General features: G+C 49.3%; 1 protein-coding gene across 1 annotated transcript in view; it reads right to left on the reverse strand.

Annotated features, from left to right (window-relative positions):
• The window catches only part of AR (androgen receptor), a 234,500-nt gene that overhangs the window by 126,102 nt on the left and 93,476 nt on the right, over positions 1 to 14,922 (reverse strand). Inside the window, exon 2 of the mRNA XM_048482896.1 lies at positions 2,655 to 2,806. Within this exon, the coding sequence (XP_048338853.1) occupies positions 2,655 to 2,806 (152 nt within the window). The remainder of the gene's footprint in view (positions 1 to 2,654; positions 2,807 to 14,922) is intronic.

Genomic DNA, 14,922 nt, shown 5'->3' on the forward strand with positions numbered 1-14,922 from the left:
TCTCTAAGGGAACTGGTCTCTGAGCTCTGGAGGTTAGTTGTGATTTGGAGAGACCTCCAGTCCCCACTGGGAAGCTAGCAACCCTCCCTGGCAAAGACCATAACCTTTGGACATATTGTAGAAGGGAAACTGAGGCTGGCAGTGAAGTTACAGCAGGGTCCTGTTCTGCACTGGAGATTTCCAGGTTCACAGCTCAGCTGCCCATTGGGGCCAACACATTTTACACGAGGTGGGAGAGATCTGCACTGTGCCCCTTCAGGTAGCTAGTAGGCATCTCATATTATTAATGCAATATACTTCCTCCCGATAGCAAATTCCAACTCACAGCAGACTCTGGCTCAGATTTCTCCCAGCTTTTCAATTCACCACTTGCAGCAAGTTTTTTCCATAGGTGAGAATTGATAAAGCCGACATACACACAACTCCCTGGCAAGCGTGAAGTCAGGAATTAAATCAGAACAGCCTGAATTATATTTGGATGAGTTCTTGCTGATTTCCTCTGTCAGCTTTTCTGCCCATGGAGCTTTCAGAAGCTTTCAAGTGAGCAGTTCCACCACAACTGTAAACATGCACAACACGTATTTCTTTTGCACAGAGCAATTTGGAAAACAGAAGCCTTCCATGAAGATCTAGAAGGAAATATATTGGAAGAGAACCACACAGCTGCCTCCCAAGCACAAGAGTGTTGGCTGCTAGATCACGAAGTGCCTCTTTGCTAAATTATATCATAAAACCTAGCAAATTACTTACTACCTGCTGCAGCCAGGAAAATGAGCTGATGTTCTCAACCCACTAACAGGAAAATCACAATTGGCGTTATTCGGGTGCCCTCTCAAAAGAAGAAGAAGAAGAAGAGTTTGGATTTATATCCCCCCTTTCTCTCCTGCAGGAGACTCAAAGGGGCTGACAATCTCCTTGCCCTTCCCCCCTCACAACAAACACCCTGTGAGGTGGGTGGGGCTGAGAGAGCTCTGAAGAGCTGTGACTCGCCCAAGGTCACCCAGCTGGCGTGTGTGGGAGTGCACAGGCTAATCTGAATTCCCCAGATATGCCTCCACAGCTCAGGTGGCAGAGCGGAGAATCAAACCCGGTTCCTCCAGATTAAAGCTCTTAACCTCCTACGCCACTGCTGCCCCCCCCCCCCCACCCGCCCAGGTTCCCAAGATTTATGTTACCAAGCCTAGGAGTCTCCAACTGCAGGCCACGTTCGACATCCATGGTCTTTTCTTACCAATTAAACCAAACATTATCATTTCTTAATGAAATTTCCTACCTGCCTGCAAATTCTAAAAGAGAAATGAAATGAGCCCGCTACGCTAAACCACCTTCGGGAGCAGAGCCACGCATGGGGCTTAGGAAGAGACACCCGGAGCATCAGGTGGTGGTTTTGTGGAGGGGCTCATATCATCTCGATGTAAAGTCAAGAGATAATTTAAAGGCTTGTCAAATTTGATGCGGAGGCTGAGCTGCTGCCCTCTCAATCCCGTCTCCAGCTGCTCACTATTGAGACCGCAGAGCTCAAAAGGCTCCACTGACATCAACGCCCACCCAGCTCTGGTCTCAGCCACCAGAGGGTGAGAGAAGAGCTCCAGCTGGTGTGCGTGTGTTACACATAGATGTCGATGAATTACAACAATGGGGTTGTAGAGGCCAGGGCCAGGGTCAGGTGGAGGGAACATGACCAAAGGGAAAAGGGCTCCAGAGCACTGTTAGGATCTCCCAGGCGCACACATTCTTGTTTCCTCAAAACTGAGTTACTGCACACATTGTGACCAGCAGCTGATGTCTTGCCTTCACAGGGAGGAAACCAGATTGAGGCAGGTGAAAGAACAATCTTGTTGGGAAACCTGGGATAAGTCTAAGAAGCAATCGTGTAACTGTGTAACTGTGGCGGGCCTCAATGATCAACAGGGAAAGGGCCGTCACCAATGGTGAGACTGGTCAGTGTGGATCTAGCCACTTCTCTGCCGGTCCCCTGGATTGCTTCAACAAATCAAACACAGAACTTCGACTGGACAGTACAGTACAGATACCAGATGGTCACACAAACACTGGGGTTGAGCTGCCACTGAATAAACTAGCAGTATTCGCTCCACATGGCTGAGCACTGTGAAATACGTCTACATAAAGTGGTCTGAGCATGAAAGGCCACGGGGCTCCATGTCCCAGGTCTGACAGGACTGTTGCCCTGATGCTGCTCAGGGCAAGTTCCTTACATCCCGGGGCCTGGAGGAAGCAGGGAGTGGAGCTGGGGCTCTGTCATCGGTCCAGTACTTGAGCTGCTGTGCTGCCCTGGCTCTGAGAGGCAAGGAGATACACGGCCGAAGCAGAAACCAGGAACCAGGCAAAGTGAGCTGAAGGAAGCAGACGAGGCCATGTCAGCAAACAGCTGTTTGGGCTGATCCGACAAATCTGCGTGAGCCCACCCAAGCCCACCGCTCCCTGCACATTTCCTGGGGAAAAAGTTTTCTCTTGACAGAAACTTGCGTTCCCAATCAGCTAAAGAAAGGCAACTAGGATATTTCCACTTGCAACAGATATACTTGATGGATAAGATACCCTTCAGTGATTTCTAGGCATGTACCTCCAGGTTTGTATTCCAATTTGTTCTCTCTCAAAAGTAAAAGGAAAGGAAAAGGACAAAGGTGAATTACCTTCAGCGGCTCTTTTGAAAAAGACCTTGCAACTTCCGCAGGTGAGCGCTCCATAGTGGCACCCAGAAGCCTCGTCCCCACAGATCAAGCACGTCTTCTGTGGCGGGAAGTAGTAGTCAATGGGCAGCACGTGCTCCCTGGCAGACTCCAACCTTCGGATGCAAAAGAGGAAGAAAAACACAGCGTCAGCTGAGGTGCCTCAGCCCTGAATGAGCAAGACAGAGTCAGGCACTTGTGAGCTGGACACTGACTAGAAACCACACTTTGCTCAACAGGAGATCAGTGCTGGAGCCGAACAAGTGGCCTGGACCTGCATGTTTTCCGCCCCCCCCCCCCGCAACCCCCCCCTTCCGTGGTGCCTCTCTTACCTTTTTCAGCCAGCAGAAAACAGCTTTCTGCCAGCTGAAAACAGGCCAGGCTGGTGGGGCGTGTAGCCAACCTGACCTATAGCAGTGCGGAGGGAGGGAGAATGGTCTTTCTCCCAGAATGCTGCCGTGGGCAGACCTGACAGAACAGTGCCCTGAAACGCAGGAGTCTGTTTGGATTCAGAAACTCCATCTTGGGACTGTATCTGAACTTGTGGGCAAGAACGCCTAAAGGACCCACACACGCACACAACGCACACACAGCCATCAGCTCAATGGTCTGATACCAGTGGTGGGATCCAAAAATTTTAGTAACAGGTTCCCATGGTGGTGGGATTCAAACTGTGGCATAGCGCCAATGGGGCTGGGCTGGGCACAATGGGGGCGTGGCCGGGCATTCTGGGAGCGGGGCATTCCTGGGTAGGGCTGTGGCAAGGACACAGCCGCTGCGCCGGTCCTTGGGCAGGAAATGAATGTACGCAGGCGCAGGCTGCCACGCACACCGGTGCACCTCCTGCTAGACTGCTTCAAGTTCTGCGCACTACTGCTGAGAGGAGGGGCGTAACTACAGCAAAAATCACGTGGCAAAATCACCAATTAGTAACCCCCTCTTGGCACACACAAATAATTAGTAACCTACTCTCGGGAACCTGTGAGAACCTGCTGGATCCCACCTCTGTCTGATACTCAAGACCATTACCTCACCTTGGAACAGCAGGAAAAACATTATTAAAGGATTTCCTTGGCCCCATGTTTTGCCCTATAAAAGCTTGTCTCAGACCCTAGTCAGGTGCTCAATATTATCACACCACCATGGTGTTCAATAATATTGTTCCATCAGTGCTCATCATCCAGGAGAGAAGTGCTAGAGCGTCTTCTGGACAGAGTGGAGGGCACTGAGGGAACCGACTTGGAAAGAGTTTGTGTCAGCGAGGAACCATTCTGCGTAAGGTAGAAGAATTCCCACCCCTACTTCCTTAGTATGATTCACTTCAAACACTGCGAGGTAATCCTCAGGTTTCACAAATCTGAAAGGAGAAGCAAACTGTGGGAAATACTCCTTTCCATACAGTTTACAGGCACCAAAGTTACCACATGAACCTCTGAGTGAACGCTTGGCTTAATTCTGTGAAACATTTTGAAAGTCTATCATATTCTAAAACATTTATTGAAATGAACTGAAACCTTAACCATCAGCCAAACACCATCTGTGCTGAGCTTTGAAGACAACTTCACACTTGTATATAAAACTGCTTCTTTCTTTAGTACCAATATTTCTTCCTATCCTATTCCCCTGAAGTGTTTCATAAAATTCTGCTATTTATTTGTTGAACTTTGTAAAAGCTTCTTGCATAGGTAGCTGAGGTGAAATGGCGGGCGGGGAAGAGGAAATCACCTGAGCTCTCTGAAGTCCATTCTGTTATATATTTATTTTAAAGAGGTACAGGGTAAGACAACTGAAAAGAGTGTCCAAAAGGTTACACACACACACACACAGAGAGAGAGAGAGAGAGAGAGAGAGAGAGAGAGAGAGAGAGAGAGAGAGAGAGAGAGAGAGAGAGAACAGCTGACCAGCAGGAAGATCAGAAGAAAAGAAGATCTTAAAAGAATTAGGGAACATTCTTTGTCCTTGGGAATAAAGGAGGTTTACCCCTTGTGATCCTCTGACTTCCCACATGTTCACCTGTAATTTGTAGTTGGCTCAGAGAAAAAAGGGGGAAACCCTGCACACTAGACAGTGTGCAGCAAATCCAGTTGCAGCACAAAAAATGAGAAGAAGAAGAAGAAGAAATGGTTTTTATACCTCACTTTTCTCTACTGTGATGCTTATAGTTGTCTTCCACTTCCTACCCCCCACAACAGAGTCATGTGAGGTCGGTGGGGCTGAAAGAGTTCTGAGAGAACTTTGCAGGGTCAAGGTCACCCAGTAGGATTCATGCAGAGGAGCTGTTCTCCTCCATTTTCATGTGCTGGACAACATGCACAATTCAAATGCATCCTGTGTCTCTGTCGCCTAATGAGGATTCTCTGCTGAGTGAACAGGAACCCAAAGACCTTGCTGACTGTTTTGACAGCTTCATCGGAGCTTATTAATTGTTTCACTCCAGGCTTCTCCAGAGGGTCTACAGTGCATCACAATTCCCAATTGGCCATGCTGGCAGGGGCTGATGGGAATTGTAGTCCATGAACATCTGGAGAGCCGCAGGTTGCAGACCCCTGTTCTACACTCTGGACACATCTGGGCTCTATGGTATGACGAATGCTTGGGGGCAGGAGGTGGCAAAGACCTGGATTTCCAAAGCCACTAAGGGCAGGTTTCCAAGTGGACCTCAGTACCAAATGACCAGATGTTCAACACACATGTTGTTAAACCCTCTGCAAAATCAGTTCCAGGTTTGTTAGTGCACAATAACACAACTGGCTCTGATAAGTGCAGAAAATCCTGGAAAATGAGGAATGGTTTCCTTAATATGCTACAGCCCAACAACTCAGACAACCCTGCAGTTGGAAGAGACCACAGGGGCCATGGAGTCCAGCCCCCTGGCATGCCGGAGGACACAATCATGGCACTCTTGAGAGACAGCCACCCAGCCTCTGCTTAAAAACCTCCAAAGGAGGAGACTCCACACTTTAAGCTAACACATTCCACTGACAAACAGCCCTGACTGTCAGGAAGTTTTTCCTGATGTTTAGGTGGAATCTCTTTTCCTTCTCCTTGAACCCATGACTCCTGGTTCTCTCTGGAACAGCAGAAAACAAGCTTGCTCCCTATTCAACATGATATACCTTCAAATATTTAAACATGGCTATTATGTCACCTTAACCTTCTCTCCTCCAGGCAAAGCATACCTAGCTCTCTAAGCCGCCCTTCATAGAGCATGGAATGCAGACCTTTCACTATTTTGGCCACCCTTCTCTGGACATGTTCAAGCTTGTCAATATCGTTCTTGAATTGGGGAGTCCAGAATTGGACACAGAATTTCAGGGGAGGTCTGACCAATGCAGAACAGAGTGGTACTATTACATCCCTCGATCTAGACCAGATTGGCCATGCTGACAGAGGCTGATGGGAATTGTAGTTCCTGAACATCTGGAGAGCTTCAGAGGACCCTGCACTTCCCCTGATCTAGACACTGTACTCCTACTGATGCAGCCCATTTGCTTCCTTGGCTGCTGCATCACACGGCTGCCTCACGTTCACTTACTGCCGACCAGGGGTCGGGCACCTGAAGCTCCCGAGTCAGCCCCAAGTGCCTCCCGTTCTCCGTGGCTGCCCCTTCCCGGGCAAGCCAGGCAAAAATTAAAGCCAGCAGGCTTGCAGGATGAGCGAAAGGGCGGAGAGCGCAGCAGGGGGGGTGGGGCGGGAGCGAGCAGTAGTAAGCGGGCAAGCAAGTGGGCGGGCGAGAAAACGTACAAGCGAGCGGGGGGCGGGCAAGCGGGCGGGCAAGCAAGCAAGCGAGGGTGAGCGGGTGAGCAAGCGGGCAAGCGAGGGCGAGCGGGCAGGCATGCAAGCAAGGGCGAGGGAGCGGGTGAGAGGGGCGGGCAAGTGAGCGGGCGAGCGAGGGCGAGCGGGCAGGCACGCAAGCAAGGGCGAGGGAGCGGGCGAGCGGGCGGGCAAGTGAGCGGGCGAGCGGGCAGGCAGGTGAGCGGGCGGCAAGCAAGCGGGCGGCGAGTGGGCGGGCGGGCAAGTGAGTGGGGGGGCGAGCAAGCGAGCAGGGGGGCGGGTGGGCAAGCGAGCGGGCGGCAAGAAATCGGGCGGCGAGTGGGCGGGCAAGCGAGCGAGCAGGAGAGCGGGCGGGGGGCAAGCAAGCGGCGAGTGGGCGGGTGGGGGAGTGGGAGCAAGCGGGGAGGGGGGGCGAGTGGGGAGGCCGAGCGAGCCAAATGGCTCTTTGAATGAAAAAAAAGTGCCCCGACCCTCTGCTCCAGACTCTTTCACCTGTACTGCTGTCAAGCCAGGTGTCACCTATCCTATATCTGTGCATTTCATTTTTATTGCCTAAGTGTAGTGTTTTACATCTATCCCTGAAGTTCTCTTCATTAGTTTTGACCCAGATCTGTCCAGGTCATTTTGAATTTTGACCCTGTCCCCTCCTAATTTGGTGTCATCTGCAAATTTGATTAGCATGCCCTCTATTCCATCATCCAAGTGTTTAATAAAAATATTGTCTAGCACTGGTCAAGGATAGAACCCTGCTACAGCAATCCCACTAGTCACTGCTCTCTAGGATGAAGATGAGCCATTGGTGAGCACCCTTTGGGTTCTGTCAGTCAATTACAAATCCATCTAACAGTTGCATTGTTTAGCACACATTTTACTAGCTTGCTTATAAGAATGTTGTGGGGCACCTTGCTAAAGTACTAATTGAAATCAAGGTATGCTACATTCACAGCATTCCCTTTGTCTACCAAACTTGGCTCTCAATCAAAAAAAGAGACAATTTGCTTTTGAGAAAGCCATGTTGACTTTTAGTGATCACGGCATCCCCTTTCTAAGTGCTTACAGACAGTCTGTTTAATGATCTGCTATAGAATATTTCTCGAACTGATGTCAGACTGACTGGGAAGTAATTGTTTGGGTCCACTTTTTTCCCTTTTTGAAAAGGGGGACAACATTAGCCCTCCTCCAGTCCACTGGGACTTCTTCTGTTCTCCAGGAATTCTCAAACATTAATACAAGTAATTCTGAGATTACTTCTGCCAGTTCTTTTAATACACTGGGATGTATTTCCTCAGGCCCTTTAGAGGATTTTGAATTCCTTAATTTGTAAAGTAGTCAGGGTATTCCTGTACAATTACCTCTTTCATTTATTCTCGTGCTGGGATTTACATTCTACTGCATCTTCTGTCTCCATTTCCCCTGGTTGAGCACTGTTATCCTTTTGGGAGAAGACTGAGGCAAAGAAGGTGTTGAGCAGTTCTGGTTTTTCTCTGTCCCCTGTTGGCATTCTCCCATCTTCTCCATACATGTCCCTTTTCAATCTCAGCTCAGCTGAAAGTTCTTTAGACATCCATCCTGGTTTCAGACTCCTCCTATTTTTCCTCCTCATTAGAACTGTTTGAAATTGTGCCCTCAAGATCTCACTTTTAAGAAACTCCCATCCATCATGCACTCCCTTCTCTTTTAGTATTTTTTAACCACGGGATCACACCCAGTAGTTTCCTAAGTTTACTGAAATCAGCTTTCTTAAAGACTGTAGTGTGTGTCTGACTTTGCTTGGCATCCACTTTCCATTGTATAACAAACTCCAGGAGAATGTGGACACGCCCACCTAAAGATCCCACCACTTCCATCCCATTAACCAGGTCATCATTGTTAGTTCAGAGCAGATTTAAAATAGCTAATCCCCTTGTTCCCTCTGGATTCTTATAGGTTCCAGAGATCAACCAAGACTGCCAAAAAATATTTTTTGTCCCCTGCCCCTGTGCAAAGGTATGACACCCCCACTTCCTACCTGCACCTAAAATTCTATGACTCAGTAAGAAAAAGAGACACTTATTCCCCCCTCCTCTCTCTCTCTCTCTCTCTCTCTCTCTCTCTCTCTCTCTCTCTCTCTCACACACACACACACACACACACACACACACACACACACACACACACACACACACACACACACACACACACACACACACGCACGCACACACGCACGCGATATCACAGGGCCTCCCCTTCCAGACGTGGCATTATATATGCCTGGGAACGGCAAAAAAATGCCGGGCCCCCAGGGAACCATTCTCACGACGGGGCAGGAAGCGTTGCTGGCGCGAGCCGCCGGGCCTCACCGGGTGCGAAGCCGGCCGCATTTCCCAACCCTCGCCGGGAGCCGAGGTTGTTGGAAATGCTGGCTATTGAGCCACTCGCTGTTTGCACGGCAGCAGCTCCAAGGCGCTTCCTCACTTCGGCCTCACTCTCACTCCCCGACACTGAAGCAGGCGCCGCAGGGCTTCAAGGGTGGACTCCAGGCCTCCTGCAACGCCGGAGGGCCAGGGACAAGCCGGGTCTGGGCCGTGGGCGACGGTCCTAGGCCGTGGGTCAGCCGTGGGTTTACGACTGGGACCTAACCTCTTCCGGGCCTCGCAAGGCGGAAGGGGCCAGACAGAGTATGGTGGAGATCTCCCAGAACTACAACAGATCTTTAGACACCAGATATAAGTCTCTGGAGAAAATGGCGGCTTGGGAGGGAGGCTCTGCAGTTCTATCTTGATGAGGTCCCTCCCTCCCCAAATTCTTCACTCCCACATCACCACCAATTTCAAAACCCAGAGTTACCAACTCCATGGCTCACGAGCTGCCTCCTCTTTTGAAGCTCTCCGGTCCAGCAAAGGGACTATGTCCAGGTCTGTGACGCCACCAATTACACCCCTCACCACTGTGCCTCTGTGTCCATTTTTCACTTTTGCATTGAAATGCCCCAGATCAGGCCTTGGGTTTTCTCCCACTTTCCCATCTCTCTGAACTTGCTGACTGAACCATAATAACTCTGTTTCAAGTGTCACAGAACTGTCTTCTTTCAGACTCCACAAATGGTTTTGTGCCACAAGGCGCCCCAACTCAAGCTACCTGGGGAAGAAACGAGGGCTCAGAGAAAGTGGGATTGTTACATACATTCCTCCGCCCACCCCCCACCCCCCGCACCCCGCAGGACTCTTATCACAAAACTGGAAGAATTCAGCTCTCTGCAAAAACACAGTGGAGCAAAACCTCTCTTCCAGCTGATGTCTCACCCACAATTCCAGCCAGCCTGTTCCTCACCACCTTCTGCCGGGGCTCTATTACTGCTGACATCCTCCTGAAGAGTGGATCCCACTCCCTCCTCTCAACATTCAAAGTGACAATGACCCTCTCCTAGCCACCGTGTTCACACAAATCAACAACGCTGGTATAATTCCCAAAACCTGGTTATCGGTGATAGTGGTACCCATCTACAAAAAGGGAGCTACCTCTGACCCCTCCAACTTCCGCCCTATCAGTCTCCTATCTGTTATTGGGAAGATCTATGCTGCGCACATTCTCTTTTCAATGGAAACTCCAGAAATGGGCCTCAACAAATACCTGCAACCATCGGTTTGAACAAATCGCTTTACTAAAGGGAAATCCTCACCGATCACATGTATAGTTCTAGCCCACCTAGCAGCCAACATGCTATACACACTGCAAACTCTATGCTGCCTTCATTGATTTGAAGGCAGCTTTTGACACAGTTCCCAGAGGACTTCTCTGGGCCAAGCTTGCTTCTCTTGGTAAAGTGACAATGGAAATGCCGCGGAAGGCCACTGGTTCCCAAGAAGGGCTGTCCTGCCTGGGTCCTTCCCCAGAATTGAGTGGGGTTCCATGCTTATTTGTCTCAAAGTTACTATATGAAAGGGATCTAACAGAACAGCCCCAACAGCGTCCTCCTGACTGTGAGTTGAACTTGCTGGTTGTCCTCTTCTCCTTTCAGTGTATTGCTGATATGTTGCTTAATCAAGAATAGTCTACCATGCAATGGTAGAAAGTTGGTTTAGAAATGAATCAAATAAGTATGAGAATCAGCATTGGCTGATATGTTCAGAGTAACTAATCCAGTGCCAAGGGCAGGCACGGTACTCCTGGGCAGGTCCAACTGCATTCTTGGTCAGTTTCTAAAAATTTATAAACCAACTTTCAAGTGTATAAACCAAGTCACCATTCAGTTACTGATGGAATCAGTGAAATCCTAATAACTTGACCAGAAGGTGATTTGCATGTCCCTCAAAGATTAGATAGACTGTTCACATCTTTTTTTTATATACACCGTGACACATATACACCCAGTCCCTCTCCCCAAAGAACTCACATTAAAAAAAATTCAGAGTTGCTCCAAGAATTTAACAGTTTGGGATATGTGTGTTCTAATTATCCTTCTGGTGAAACCCGCAGATACCCACACATGTCTCAAATACAGCTTTTCTGAAAAGCTATAAAACTAGACACTGGGAGGCTGAGCAACACCATCAAACCACACCTTCAACTTTGAAACGTTCAAGTCACATGTACAGATTCACACCTGTTATTTCAATGCCTTTGGAAGGCTCTTTGCTCTAACACAGGCTGAGAACAGCAAATGACAAGCCTGAAAAGATGTCATTTATGCTTGAAAGCAGTGGCATACTGGGGGGGGGGAGCGGATGCCACTTTAAAGTGTCAGGTGGGGGTGCATTTGTCTTGTCCCCCGTGCCCTCCCCCAAGGAGCAAGCACCTGTCTTGGGGTGCAGAAGTCTGAGCAGGGAGCAGCGGTGGGCATGCTCAGAGGCACACCTCCGACCTCCACTGATGAAGTCTGCAGCGCACTGCAGCAGCCCGGCTTTCTGCTGTGCCCCCACCCACAAACCATTGATTGCCACCCACCTGCCCCATTTGCTTGACCTGCTCTCTTGCCGCTTGTCCACCCGCCCATCCTGCTCGCTTGCCCCTCTGCTCGCCATTTGCCCCACTCGTTCAGCCGCCTGCCAACTTGCCTTCATTTCGGGGGAGGGCACAATTGGGGGGGGGGGGAATTCAACTTCAGTACTTGCCCCTGGGTTCCATTTCCTGCAAGTATGCCACTGCTTGAAAGTAAAACATTATACTAATGACTGCAGATAAATTACTCCTAGACCTTTGATATTCACACAAATAAACAGAAGCTCATGAGACTAAAGCCCTGTGTGGTTGTAGATGTGCAGTACTAAGCCAGCCTCCAAGGAAATTAGTTCAAGTGTATGGATCAGGGCCATTTCCTGAGCCAGTGGAATCCGGTGAGATAACCATTTGGCTTCCATCTGACCCCACCCAGGACTGGAGTCAGCGGAATGCCGCTTGATCTAACCACCCATCGACAGCTTCTCTTCAGTTTTCCTGGGACATTTTCCACTCAAAGCAGAAAAAACTGGGGCAGAGAAAAGGGATTTTGTATTTAGGAGTAAAACAAAACCTGGCACATGTTGCGAACTTGGGCCGGGGGGGGTGGGTGGGGTGGGGAGGGCTCAGCACCCAATCTTCTGGAGCTCCTCCCATTCATTGCTTTTGGGTGTTCCTCAAGGAAGCTCACCATTACAAACAGCAATTGAAGCAAAGTTGAAAAACTACCAACACCATTTCAAATAAAACATGAGCTGCTTGGGGCAGGGAGGGGCACAAATCATGTGGCAGACAATATGAGGCGGCAGGATCCATCTCCCGAAAAACATCCTCAGCAAATTAGCCAGAACAGTCTTTCGGCCACATGTGCCATTACTGCTCAGGAGGTCAAGGTTTCTGGAGCACGGCCTCATGGGCTGATCTCAGGACACTTTTGGGGTGTGTGAAGAAGTGGCTTTTCCGGCTGCTGTGTGGTTTCCAGGCTGTATGACCGTGTTCTGTATGACCTGATGATCCTCTGAAGATGACAGCCACAGATGCAGGCGAAACGTCTCATTCATTCATTCATTCATTCATTCATTCATTCATTCATTCATTCATTCATTCATTCATTCATTCATTCATTCATTCATTCATTCATTCATTCATTCATTCATTCATTCCACTTATATACCGCCCTCCCCCAAAGGGCTCAGGAATGGTATATATGATCCTTCAGCAAGATGCCAGCCACAGATGCAGGCGAAACGTCAGGAGAGGATGCTGCTAGAACACGGCCCTACAGCCCGGAAACCACACAGCACCCCAGTGATTCTGTCCGTGAAAGCCTTCGACAATACAGTGGCTTTTCCACTTGAGAGTTTGAAGGAAACGTGTTAATCATTTCCCCCCTCTGGGCAGGAGGAAAGGGGAAGCGAGTCCAACTGCTTTCCGGGCTCAGCTTTTAGAAAGGCTAAGAAAGGGAAGCAAGAGACAACGCAGTGGGTAGTAAGATCCCTCCATTCCCTCCAAGCCAGGATCAGAGTTTTGGACTTCAGGAAGAAAAACTCCTGGAGGCTTCAGGAACTCAGAAAAGGTTCCTTGCCTGGGGAATGTCCTGGCCAGTGGGTGGAGGGAGGGAAGGGCTGCTTTCACCTGACTCTCAGTGAGTGACATGGTGAGCCTCATCACCTGAGGGTCTGGAGGTGAGGCAGTCATTCGGCTATAACCATGTCCCTGTCCCGGGGAACTGCAGAAAACATCCAGGCAATGGTAGGGGACTCTGCAGCATCCTCAAGCTCAAGAGCCTGTCCCATACCTTCCAAGCGTCTGATAGGGTCTTTGTGGGAAAGAGAGGACAGAGGGACCTGGCTTTTTCTCATTATTTCTTTTTCGATCCCTGGCTCCTAGCTCCTCTGGTGCTGTGGGGCTAAAAGTATCCTTTGTAAACTGTTTCTTTTGAATAAATACTTTTAAACTCTGGATGCTGGTAGCAGTTCTCTGTACCACACAGACCTCCCACCAGCTCTTTTAAACAAGCTATGTTAGGGCAAGCACCGGGAGGGGGAGGCTGGCACTGCTGACTTATTCTTCCAAGGGGTACCAGGCAGTCAGTTGTCCCTGTGGTGACCTAGGAGTGGGGAGTGAGCACCAGGCCAGGCCTCAGAGTTTTGGGGTGTGTGTGTGTGTGTGTGTGTGTTCTGACCCTCCCGGTGGGCAATTCCGACAACAGTCAGGGAATGGCAGCAGCTACCTGTGAGAGGGTGTGAGGAGCTCCTCCAGGAGGAGCCAAACCCCATGTCCTGTACCTGGAATAGAGTTCACAGGTTGAAAGCAAATGTTGTCTGACCTAAACCCTGCAGGCACCAGGTAGAGGAGGAGGACCTTTTCTCCCAGTGGCTGGCTGCTAATGCCACAGAGGGCACGCGCCCTGTTTGCTCCAGAGTTGCAGGAACACCCCAGTTTGCCGCTCCCCCACCCTCCACAAATGCTTCCACAGACACCATTGCTGTGGCAGGGAGGATATTTCTTCTGGCATTCCAGGTGTGTGGTGCCAACTATGGCTACTCTGGAACCAACATGGAGGACACACAGTTCCCTTCCTTAATGCTAAGCTGGAATTACATACCACAATACCCTTCATTATTTTAAAGCTTTGTAAATTAGCAATATATTTCTACCAAGTACTGAGCGGGAGGTTTCCCCCAAAGGTATGGGATGACTGACCATTCTCTGCCATTTCTACTGAGTTTCTGACTGGGGCATTGGTGTTCCCCACACAGCCTATGGCCTGCCAAACAGAGGGAAGTTTCTTGGCTGAGGGAGAGTCCCATTTGCTCACAATGAGATCTGACTACTTAAGTGCTGGGGAGATGTATTTTGCTCACCAGAGCAGAGTGAACTGAAAGAAAGACACATCCTTCCTCTGAAGCAGCCAAGCAACAATGGCAGATCCAGAAAGGCCATTACTGAGCTCCGATGTAGGCAGCTCCCCCATCAATTCCAACTCAAGATAAATCCCTTCTCAAGCCTTCTACACACAACAGACAGACTGGGCTTTTCTTCAGGAATTCAACAGGAGGATCCAATGCTAGCCTAGGCAAAACCACAGAGCTTTTATATCATCTTCACTGAAGCAAAAGGAGTCTCCCTTTCTCCCTTTGAATTTCTTCTCTTCTGCAATCAAGTACCTCATGAACTTGGCTCCATGAACTTGGCTCCAACTCAGGCTGACATCGGGAGAAGTCTTTAATGTAACACAGCCAAGTTCAAAAAAGTTGGAGAAACACCCATCGAAAGTTGCTCTCTCTACCTTATTGCTACTTTGTTCCATGACAGGATCCTCCTGACTTTAAAACCAAGATTCTACAGCTAAGCATGTTACATTTCCTCAAATGAGTCTGGGTGGAAATTAATTGGGAGTGTGGAATCACCTTGCCTCTAATCTGCATAGGGAGTAGAAGCTGCAATGTGATGTGTAACATACTAGGGAATTTCAATTTTAATTATGATTTAATCGCTGCAAGCTAAACAAGGTAACGTCTGCTTAAAAGGGGAACACAGA

This window comes from Sphaerodactylus townsendi, unplaced genomic scaffold (genome assembly GCF_021028975.2).
Source record: "Sphaerodactylus townsendi isolate TG3544 unplaced genomic scaffold, MPM_Stown_v2.3 scaffold_26, whole genome shotgun sequence".
NCBI classification, from domain to species: Eukaryota; Metazoa; Chordata; class Lepidosauria; order Squamata; family Sphaerodactylidae; genus Sphaerodactylus; species Sphaerodactylus townsendi.